The sequence below is a fragment of the Branchiostoma floridae genome, chromosome 19, assembly GCF_000003815.2.
Source record: "Branchiostoma floridae strain S238N-H82 chromosome 19, Bfl_VNyyK, whole genome shotgun sequence".
Taxonomy (NCBI): Eukaryota; Metazoa; Chordata; class Leptocardii; order Amphioxiformes; family Branchiostomatidae; genus Branchiostoma; species Branchiostoma floridae.
The window spans coordinates 10932611-10943592 of NC_049997.1; the positions used below are offsets into that span (position 1 = coordinate 10932611).

Consider the following 10982-nt stretch of genomic DNA (forward strand, 5'->3'; position numbering starts at 1 on the left):
GTTATCAAACAAAACATGACAGACGTATATAGAAGTAATTTATTGCACGACAATTGTACATGGTACAAAGTATGGCAACAACTATTACATATTGAAGTACAAAATTGAGGTATAGGGTAAAGCTAGTTAACATAACAATAAACTAACATTCATAATTCATTTATATAGTATCATAATGAAGTAGGCTAATCATTAGCTTCAGTATTCTTTCTAATAGCAAAGTCCTTGATATATTTGCCTATTTTTGCATTATTGGAGTTCTGACATCTAAATAAATGTGCAAATCTTCTATCTTGAGAATTTCTGGCTTTTTATGTTACCATTATCCTCTTGGTTATGATAATCAGCAACTTTATATATCGATTGCGATTATTGATATCATTCCTTTATGATCATTTTCTTGCTTTGGTATCATTGATTCTTTTGTATCACTTGTTTGAATTCAGTCAGAATCCGTGGTTTGGTTTTACTTTGCATTTATTGTTTTCTGTTTTATGTTGTTTGAGTAAAAGTAAATAAAAATATCTGGCTTTATCCAGTCGACGCCATTCCGGTTTCTGTCCTCTTCCTTTCTTGGACGCTTTGTAGTAGGCGTCTATTTTTTTGCAAGTGGTGGCGCACTCAAGTTGACAATCTTATATTATCTTTGGAAACTATCTTGACAATTTCTGGCTTTATCCAAGCGACGTCAGTGCAGTTTCTGTCCTCCTTTCTTGTACGGCTTGTAGTAGGTGTCTATGTCGGGTTGGATGTCAAATTCAGGTCCAGAGGATCAGGTCCAGGTCCGGACATGAACCTGGACCTTAGATCATTGCAGTGTTTGTCCTCCTCCTTTCTTGTACGGCTTGTAGTAGGAGTCCATGTCAGGTTGTATGCTCTCCTGCGAGACCGCCTCCATGACATCGGCTAGGCTCTCTGCGGGACTGACGAGCCTGTCCGCCGAGGCGGTGTCACGGAGCTGCGGCCGGGGTGGCTCAGGGGCCCGCTCCCACGGCCGGGCCCAGGGCTGTACGGTGGAGCGCCCGAACATGATGAACAGGACGGCCGCCGCACACAGGAGACAAGCTTCTGTCACGATCACGATCGACCACTGGCTTGTCGTCTGAATTTCGGAAATAAGAGAAGAAGGAAATCTTGACATAGTACAATCAATGATGTTAACGCTAGTTCACCTTTATCTGCGGGGTAACCTATATCCGTTGCTTTTAAAAACGGTGTTTAACGATATCAAGACGGTGGTTATAAACTGCGATATCTTGAAAATGTTGCAATTTGAAACCACTGTCTGTGGACTTGATATCCTTAAATACCCTGTTTTCAAAAGCAACGGATAAAGGTTACCCCGCGGATAAACGTTATGTAGCGTTATATCCTTGGTACAATGCTAAACTTTCTTCCAACACAAAGGTATATTATACACGGATCAAATTTTCAACGATCGCTGTCGCCTTCTTCAGGATCAATACTTATGACCAATCACTTCATAACGTTCTTGGGTTATCTTGTTTGTCAACAGACACACACACGTACTGTCTTAAATGATATATAACCTCCATTAGATTTTATGGATGAAAAATTCAGAAGGACTGCTGTAACAGACAACGTTGGTTATTGGGAGAATCAGAGTTTAGCCACCATAGTGTAACATTTGGTCACACAACTTTTAAAAATTTTTCAAATTTTTTCAAATTTTTCACCTTGTCTTCCGTGAACCAGCCCACAAATATAATATGATGCCGAACGCGCCCACGGCTGTTCCAAAGGCTGCCGACGCCCCCCGGATAATAGTGCCATATTGGGGGGCTATCTCCATCAGGTTAAACCCTGGAAAGCAAAAACCGCAATGTTCAACACGCTCATAGCATCTCACGTCAAAATTAACACATAAATAAACACCAACCCAGCATGAAATAGATTAAACATTCATGGTTGAGGCTGTCTCGGCATCATTTCCGACAAGAACGCAGCAAAACGCTCATAACAATATATGGCAAAATTAAAACACCGTAAATTGTGACATCCCTTCCCGTCATACACCACTTCCTTGGGAAACAAAATGGCGGCGCCCAAAGAACGAAACCAAAGCTTATACAGGTTTTGCTATCACAGACCTGATTGACTTATTGATTGATTGATTGATTTTCAAGAGCAACGCCACCTACCAGCTGCTATTGAAAATGCAGTCATCCCGAGTCCTACAGCGAGAAACATCGTCATCCAGATATACTGCGGTTTCATGGCGACCACCATCAGTCCAGTGCCAAAACCGAAGAAACCTGCCGAAGAAAAGGAAACATAATTTCGTCATATTTTTTTATCTTAATTCGTGTATGTTTTTTTATATGTATAGTGCTGGCGCTGATATAAGTTTGTCAAATTGAGCGCACATTTCCACAAAGGGGCCAGTCCGGGCAGTTTTGGGTTGCGAAAAGGACGATATAAAAGACAACAAAAACGCAAAACGGACCAGAAATAATTCAACAGCATTCCCAGTGCAAATTTCTTGGCATAGATTTATATTTTTCGTTTCCGCAAACAGCCCGACCGGGCCCCGGGTAGGAAACTTCATGATGTAACCTATGCTTGTAATGTCCTTTCAACTAGAATTAAAAAAAGAGGACGTCTAGTCTCACCAATGGAGTTGAATATTTTCCTGGGCGGGTCCGTGAGGTTGAGGATGGGGATGATGACCAGGGTGATGGTGAAGATCAGCGCCACTACAACTCCCAATCCTACCCCTCACCCACCACCACCCCCTCCCCTATTGTTCCGTTAGAGAAAGTGTCTTGCTCACCAATGGTGTTGAATATTTTCCTGGGCGGGTCCGTGAGGTTGAGACCGTCTCAGACTGGAGATGATGACCAGGGCTATGGTGAAGATCAGCGCCACTACAATCCCCAATCCTACCCCTCACCCACCACCGCCAATCACCACCCCCTCCCCTATTGTTCCGTTACCCCCTTCCCCTAAAAGAACGTCTCGCTCACCAATGGTGTTGAATATTTTCCTGGGCGGGTCCGTGAGTTTGAGACCGGGGATGATGACCAGGGTGATGGGGAGGATCAGCGCCACGAGCAGCGGGGAGGCCATGGACAGCAGCCCGATCTGCGGGGGTCAAGTAGAAACGCAATGATTTTGCATCACACTTCCGCACCGTATACCAAATCAAATATCGATAACAGCTAGACTTTGGATAAACACTCCATTGTTGATGCCATCTGGTAAAGAAGGCTAACATGGTTTGGACATGTAATGAGAAGACCACCTAGTACATTGGTCCATAAAGTCTTTAATCAGGAATATCGAACTCAAGACCACGTGGTAGACGTCCTAAGCGTTACAATGATCAGATCACTTAAGACAGTAGACTGAGTCTTAAGACAGTCTTAAGACGCTGTACTTCTATTGCATCAATTAAGAGTTCACCATAACATCACCTCTATGATGGCCCGTTTGCCGACTTGTGAGAAGATGGTGGGGGCGTACAGCAGGGCCAGGTGCTGTCCACACTTGAGGACAGCCTCGCACAGCATCACGGACAGCACGGCAGGTGACGTCATCATAGCTCTCCATGGGATCGGCGTGTTGCTCTGTGTAAGGGGTGGGGTGGAGTTGAAAATGTGTAACGCCAGTTCACCTTTATCCGCAACTGTAACCTATATCCGTTCTTTTTAAGAATAAGGTATTTAGGGATATCAAGTCGACGGACGGTGGTTTCAAACTGCAATGATTTCATAATAGTACAATTCGAAACCATAGTCCGTCGACTTCATATCCGTTGATACCGTTTTAATCAACACAACGGATATTGGTGACCCCGCGAATAAAGGTGAACTAACGTTAGTGGGGCAAATGGCTGAGAGAGATCGAGGAACTGGGCTACAGGACACGATTTGATGTCATGGGTTATATTGCTGGCATTCCTAGACGTTGTGTCTTTACTCCACCTAGCCTGAGTACCATACTTCGTAGTGACCGAAAGTATTGTTCCAGCGGTCACTACGGAGGATGGTACACTCTACCCTGGTGTAAAATGAGTACCTAGCATCGTTGATGGATGTGCTGCCCCTACGGCCGGTGAGGCTATGGGACCGGTGAGGTGAGGTGAGCATCGTTTGGGGAGGTAAAGTATCGGCGGAACGGAAGGGGAGGGATGGGTTCCGTCTTCCAACATCGTACCCTAGATACAATGGTTAAAAACCTACTATACCCCAGTATCAAAACAGAGACTGCTAGCTGACTTGATATTGCTAGCCCCAGAGATCTGACAGGTACTGTGGGTGACATTTCAAAGGTGTAATGTCCAGACGTGTTTATATCTCTGGGGTCTTAACCTTTGACATATTACCCATAATTCCTGTCACTGCACATGCGTACTCCGAACCGCGAAAGTGCTTATTCGACTAAATGTACCTTTACTACCCTTTCAATCTATTCAAAATAACGGAATAGAGCACCAAAGAGCAAATATTCAAATACGTTAACGTTACATGTATAGATGTTGAACCATGTATTACTTACACTTATTCTGCCATTCATCTTAAGACTTTCAGTAGTGGACGATTTTCTGCGTGTGACCATGTCTTTCAAGTCGTCTTCAGTCGGGCCGTCGGTGATGTGATAGACACAGTTGAAGGTCTCTATAACAACTGTTCCCAATATGCCGAAAATACCTGTACATGGGTGGATGGGGTTAGATAGGGGTATCACTAGGCCTACCTCACATTTCCAAACCGGGGCCCGGCCGGGCAGCTTTTGGGAGCGAAAAGTCTGACACCAAACTACACAAGACGTAAAGAGAAAAGTCGCTGACATTATTTGTGGATAGTTTTACGTATGCATTTCAATTTTCGTTTTCACAAATAGCCCAGACGGGCCACGTTTTGGAAATGTAAAGCAGATATCGCACTGGACTGCGGCAAATCTAATTAGGAGAAATGATGCCAGGCGCGCATTCGCAAATTGTCGCCTGAAATTTTTTTTTTTTTTTTTACAAAATGTGGCGTGATATTTACATAGCATTTACATAGCATAGCTACAGCAGCGACGTAGAAACGAAAGAGTCATTCGATAAGCTACGTCAATCCCCTGTTTCTAGGCATGTCCAAGTGCGTTTGATCGTATTCACATTAAACTCAACGACGTTTTCTATTTAGAAATGCCTACATGTAGTAAACTTACCAAATAACGCGAACGGTGAGAACCAACCAAAGAGCGGCAGAAACATGCTGTTGATGAAAAATCCGGCGGCGAACCCGAGGTACATCACTGCAAAACGACATAAATAAGATAAGCAAGAGCAACGACGATGAAATTAAGATACACAATATTGATATTTACAATCAGGCTATCATTATGTGCTGGTTCATGTGACGTCAGTTGTGAGTCGAAGATAATACCGACCCCATGTGGTTGAGTGGCGTTCGATAGGTAATCTCCAAGCAGATCCACGGTGGCGTAATATAGTATCAAACCTACCTCTGGTGCCCGTTTGACTCCGTTTGACCATCCTCCTAACGCCCGGTCCCCAACGGCATTAGCCTATGGGGCCCTGCTATCTCATGCCCTATCAGTGGTTATTATGATTGTCGCCACAAACAAGCTGTCAACCAATCAGAGAATAGGCCTTTCTTGGGCTTGTTGTTGTCGCAAGCTGTCTCGCAAAGGCCGCTGGGAAGCTATCAGCCAATCATGTTACGTCTTACATAGCACCATCCTCCTACGCCCGATCCCCAACGGCTGACTGCCCATATAAGGGCAAGCTCATTAATATTTATAAGTAGGGCGGTCCCTAACTGGTCTGAGTACACAAGATAGCAGAGGTAGACACAGTCGAGTTGACACGACAGTGGTCCCTCTGCGTAGGAGAATGCGTTTGACCAGCTCTATACTATCTTATTGCACGGTAGGATCTGCTTGGAGATTATTCGATAGCGTCAGTTCGCACTTGTGCGTTAGTGTTTTTGGGAGCTGCGTATTGACATGTTTGTTGGCTTGGTTTGCGGGGAAGAATTCGAAAATCTTTCTTACTTTTACCCAACGTTCTACGGCCTGTTTGTCTAACCGAAAAAAAAACTACTCCTTCGGCCTCAAACTTTGCCTAAGCCAAAATGATGTCAATACGCAACTCAAACGGACTTAAATAACATACGCACAAGTTTGGACAGGGCCATAGCGACGTTAGCAATTTCTTTTTACGAAACGAGCCTTATAGCTCTTAGACTAGTGCTATCCTTACTCTCGAAGCAGAGGTTCGGCTCCGGATGTTTTGTATGTGTTATTACGCGTTTTTGTGGGGCTTTCTACAATGTATTATATACCGTTTTCTGTCTATCTATATCTATATAGATAGCCTGACAAAAAGTCTCAAAACGCGTCAAAAACAGCCGAAACCTCTGGCCTGGGTGCCATCCGTATTCTACCGGGGCCTCTTACACTCGCTACCCTAAAAAATACATTTTTGAGGGTAGCGAGTGTAAGGAGCCCCGGTAGAAATCGGATGGTACCCAGGCTAGAAACATCTGCTTTGAGAATACTAAATATCCATACCTATAGGTACAGTAGTGATAATTCTGGCCCTGTCGGCAGTGAAGGACGGCAGCCACTCCACCAGCAGTGTAAAGCCGCCGGGACGTATACCCTGGACGGAAAAAACATACATACACTTTCAAAAGTTAACAACGTAACATCTGATCAACATGCAGCAAACCATAGACTCAATACGTGTAACCTGGTCATTTCATCCTCCTACGCAGGGACATCCAACAGCCAAACTGACTGTCTGGATGTGCCCTGCTCTTTCAACCGTCACTCTTAGTTCCTGTGGACGTCCCCCAAAACCAGCTGTCAGCCAATCAGAGAATAGTCTTCCCGTTTTCAAAAGCTGTCTCGCATGTATAAGGGTAACCTCCTTAATATTTATAAGCAGGGCGGTCAGGAACTAAGAGTGACGGTTGAAAGAGCAGGGCACATCCAGACAGGCAGTTTGGCTGTTGGGATGTCCCTGCGTTAGCGAGATGGCTATTATAGGGAAAATGATTTACCAGGGAAGTTTTGTTACCAGCGGGAGTTGGCCGGTCTCGCAGCCTGAGGGGGAACATGAACCTAAGTGTGTTCTGACTCCCCTGGCCAATTTCCCGATTCTTTTGCCGACGAATTCCAAGATTCTCGTAACGCTAGTTCACCTTTATCCGTGGGGTGACCTTTATCCGTAGTCTTTAAAAACAGCACATTTAGGAGTATTAAATCTGTGGACTGTGGTTTCAAATTTGGCACGTTTTCAAAATGTTCCGATTTGAAACCACCGTCCGTTGACTTCATATCCCTAAATACGTTCTTTTCTTATTACAAACAACGAATATAAGTTACCCTCGGATAAAGGTGAACCAGCGTTACCCCCTAGGAGGGCCTGGTGGAGGCTAAAAAAATTAGGGTCTGCAGCTTTTTTTCTTAGGTCGGTAGCATAACAAGAAACAAAGCATTTCCCTAGGCTTATGGTGTGTTTCTAGGTCGTGAGAGAGTTTGCCATAAAGAACAAAAGGATTCAAGGTGCCTCAAGGTACTGAATAATTCTTTTTCAGGTCAATGGGTACAAAAAAGAGCTGGGGTACTCATGTGCGATTGTCTGACCAAGGTCGGGCGTTCTATATTGGTCTGACAAACAACATTACGACATTTTAGAACGGTTACGGTTATCTTTCATGTGAGATTTGTAATCCAACGAGTGTAAAATTACAGTGAACTCTAAATGCCATTTCTCTTTTGACGTTTTAGACATGCACAGCACCTCGTGCTAAGTTTGTAGCATTTCCGAATGCTGTTAAGTGCTAGAAGACTTTTTTCATCGTAAACTATGACCTACTTATTACTAGGAACGCGCCTTGTTTTTGGCGACGCTTCAAAGGCGTGGCCTTCTTTAGAATTTTTGGGGCCGGTGTCAAATTTACGCCCATGCCAGGAAAAAAAAGAATCCCGTGATCTCGAAACAGATTAGTTCACTGAAGAGCTAGCCTTCCACTGGTCGTGATAGAGAAGGCGGAAACCAAACTAGCGATTGTGTTCTCGCCACAAAAGCGCCACCTACACTGGATACAGCACTCACATTCACGACTTGTACACTTCCCATAATTCACAGCGCCAGGGTTACGGATATCGTGACCCGTGAGGTCATCGGGCCAAACCGGCTAACAGCTACAGTGGTGACGTGATGGCTAGTTTATACTTCTGACCAGAAAAATTGTAAAATTCTCAGCTCTAATGATAGCAGTACTATATTTGTCGGACAACTCATTAGTTTACATGCTTTGCCGCCGTCGTACTGAAGATTTTAGCTGATTTCACCGGCCTGGTTTCGCACCTTGGGCAACGGTGGTAACATCCATATCCGTAACTCTGGCGCTGTGAATTATGGGAAGTGTGCAAGTCGTGAATTAGAAGCTGGGGAAGATGTCTGATAGGCATCGAAACGTCAGCAGGTGAGAGACAATACTGCTTGTGTAAAACAAAACTTCAATACCCTATGTTCTACGTACCACCTGATGAAATTATTTTCGGATTAAATAACGAAGTTTCGTACCATGTATATGTAGTGATATATATGTTGATAGATTTATTAGCAGTCTAGTCGATGTAATCTATATGTATGTCTGTAAAAAGCGACCTGCAGGCCGATTTGAGCTTTTCGTGAGTTAAAAAACGTTAAAACAAACAAACAAACAAACAAACAAACAATCGGTTTACCTCTGTGAATCCCCTGAGTATTCTGATGATGATGATGACAGAGACGTGGAAGGCGAGTGCCACTGGGGCCCAGATGTGCAACAATGACGTCACGAGAAGGCTGACTTGGAACACCCTGGGAAATGATTTTGTACGACGATCAATTAAAAAAAATGCTTGTTTTATACCCCTTCACATTAGGCGAAAATCGATCGGACGACGAGTTTGCGAGCTCTAAATTACGAGGAGGCATGACCCTGACGGGAAGGGGGGAACTCTGCCATTTCTTCGTCGGTAGCAGAGGCATGCCTCGTCGTAATTTAGAGCTCGCAGGCTCGTCGTCCGATCGATTTTCGCTACATGTAAGGGGGGTATAAAGAGATCTACTGAAGAATCGTCAATATATAACTTAAAATCTAAATGTTCTGGGGTTCAAATCCATAGCAAGTCCCAACTTCTGTGCCCTTAAGAAGGGTACTAATACTAGTACTATACGGCTAATTCCGCACTCTACTCAGGTAAAATGAGTACATAGAACGTATGCGTAAATGAGAAACACCTTGTTTGAGGAGAGCAACACCTCCGGCCAAACTAGCTTATCGAAAAAAGTAGGGTTCCATTGAGCTCCTGGCGTGCGTTGATCAAATCTCATATTTACAGGCTGGTCTTAAACACGTACGTAGTCTGTGTAACACAAACTCTGCTGTCCGGGACTGTAACTGGCCCATAGGAGGAGGCCGGCGGATGTTGGGCGGGCTGCTAAAGCGAGATTTAATCAGGCTATCTTAAACGCAAATCAGGCTATCTTAAACGCAGCTAGTATTTACATTACACTGAAATTGGTGTGTTACGTCTATAAGCGGTTTCCCTGTTAACAAACAAACAAACAAACAAAAACAAGAATATAAACAAGAAAACAAAATTAGAAAAGATTGTAGCCCTCCTCTACCTGAGAGCCGAGAAGCGGAGTGCCAGGTGCCCCCCGAGAAGTCTGGATGGAATGTATCCGATATAGAACGTGCCGAATATGGCACCCACCTCCAGCTGCGTGTAGTTCAGCACTAGTTTGGAGGTCTGTAAAATCACGCACAATACATGTACAGTGTATCTTTGTTAGCCTGTACGTATGTAAAATGACACACATGCAATAATGATGTACCTGTGTCAGGGAAGGACTGGGGATGACTGTTGGTGGTGACGATTTCTAACGTTTACGTTTAAAGAGATGTAAGTAAGTGGTCAGTTAAACACATCCTTCTTAATCACTGACTCATTCACTCACTGACTGACTGACTCATTCACTCTCTGTATCTTACACACACACATAGATACGCACACTCACACACACAGACAGACAAAGACACACACACATACACACACAATTGGCTTACACGCACGCACACACACACACACACAATTAGCTTACACACACTCGTGCAAACATGCCAGCACGCATACATACAGACAGACATACGCACAATTACAAGCACGAGCAGCCACGCACGCAACTGGAAACGTTACGAAAACATTCTGAGCCAACCCTCAAGTACACTGTATAAATGACGTGTTTCACCATTGGGGTGGTTAAACATATATGTATATCAGCTAGAACAACGTTGTGTCTATATTTTTAAAACTTTAAGATGAAAGAAAGAAAGCACAAACACACACAACAGAAAATATAGGTCATATCATAACCATATCTTACCCCTCCTCTCCACCTGAAGAATACGTCTTCCATGTCTGTATACAGCCCGTGATACTCCTCTAAAGCTGCCGGTATGGCCACGGTTATCGTTGTTCTCATCATGTACTGTAAGAACAGCCCACCGAACACCAGACACGCAACCGCAGCGCTCTTCTTCGCCATGTTTCCTCACATAATGTAGGTGGTATTCATGTAGAAGTGAACCGGGTCATACAGGTCAGGAGTGTGTGAAGTGGGTGAGTTGTCTGTGCTGCTCGAAAACCCGGTTGAACATATCCAATACGTGAGGCAGCCATGTGACGCCCTTGGGCACTTCGTGCCATGGATTCTGAGTTGTCTAGATAGGGCAGTGTTGATTTGATTATATGGATGACATCAACGCGCGCGCATCAATTTTCACCCATTTCCAAAAAGACAAGAAGTTTTCAACCAGACCCGAACGACTGAGAAGGTCTTTCGTGCACTCATCTCTAAGACTGTATAATGACACATTGGCTGACTAATACATTGTAGTTTTAGCTTGCTGACCCTCCTGCTTTTGTTTTTCCTGTTAATT

At 44.2% G+C, this 10982-nt stretch overlaps 1 protein-coding gene across 1 annotated transcript; it reads right to left on the reverse strand.

Annotated features, from left to right (window-relative positions):
- Positions 1 to 25: 25 nt before the first annotated feature.
- Positions 26 to 10675, reverse strand: LOC118406467 (vesicular glutamate transporter 3-like). Its single transcript, XM_035806520.1, has 11 exons — positions 10427 to 10675; positions 9668 to 9792; positions 8740 to 8854; positions 6550 to 6640; positions 5182 to 5268; positions 4522 to 4673; positions 3438 to 3590; positions 2988 to 3105; positions 2163 to 2276; positions 1698 to 1824; positions 26 to 1102 (listed from the first exon to the last, which is right to left on the reverse strand). Exons 1-11 carry the CDS (start codon positions 10586 to 10588, stop codon positions 1078 to 1080), a joined length of 1269 nt encoding a protein of 422 aa, XP_035662413.1. The 5' UTR covers positions 10589 to 10675; the 3' UTR covers positions 26 to 1077.
- Between the last annotated feature and the right edge of the window lie 307 nt (positions 10676 to 10982).

Excerpts from the sequence above, each read along its gene's own strand:
- LOC118406467 (XM_035806520.1), bottom strand. The coding sequence starts at position 10,588 with ATGGCGAAGAAGAGCGCTGCGGTTGCGTGTCTGGTGTTCGGTGGGCTG. Across the intron at positions 6,641-8,739 it reads TACTCAGGGGATTCACAGAG|GGTATACGTCCCGGCGGCTT; the intron begins GTAAACCGATTG and ends TTTTCCGTCCAG. Across the intron at positions 5,269-6,549 it reads TATCACTACTGTACCTATAG|TGATGTACCTCGGGTTCGCC; the intron begins GTATGGATATTT and ends GTCGTTTTGCAG.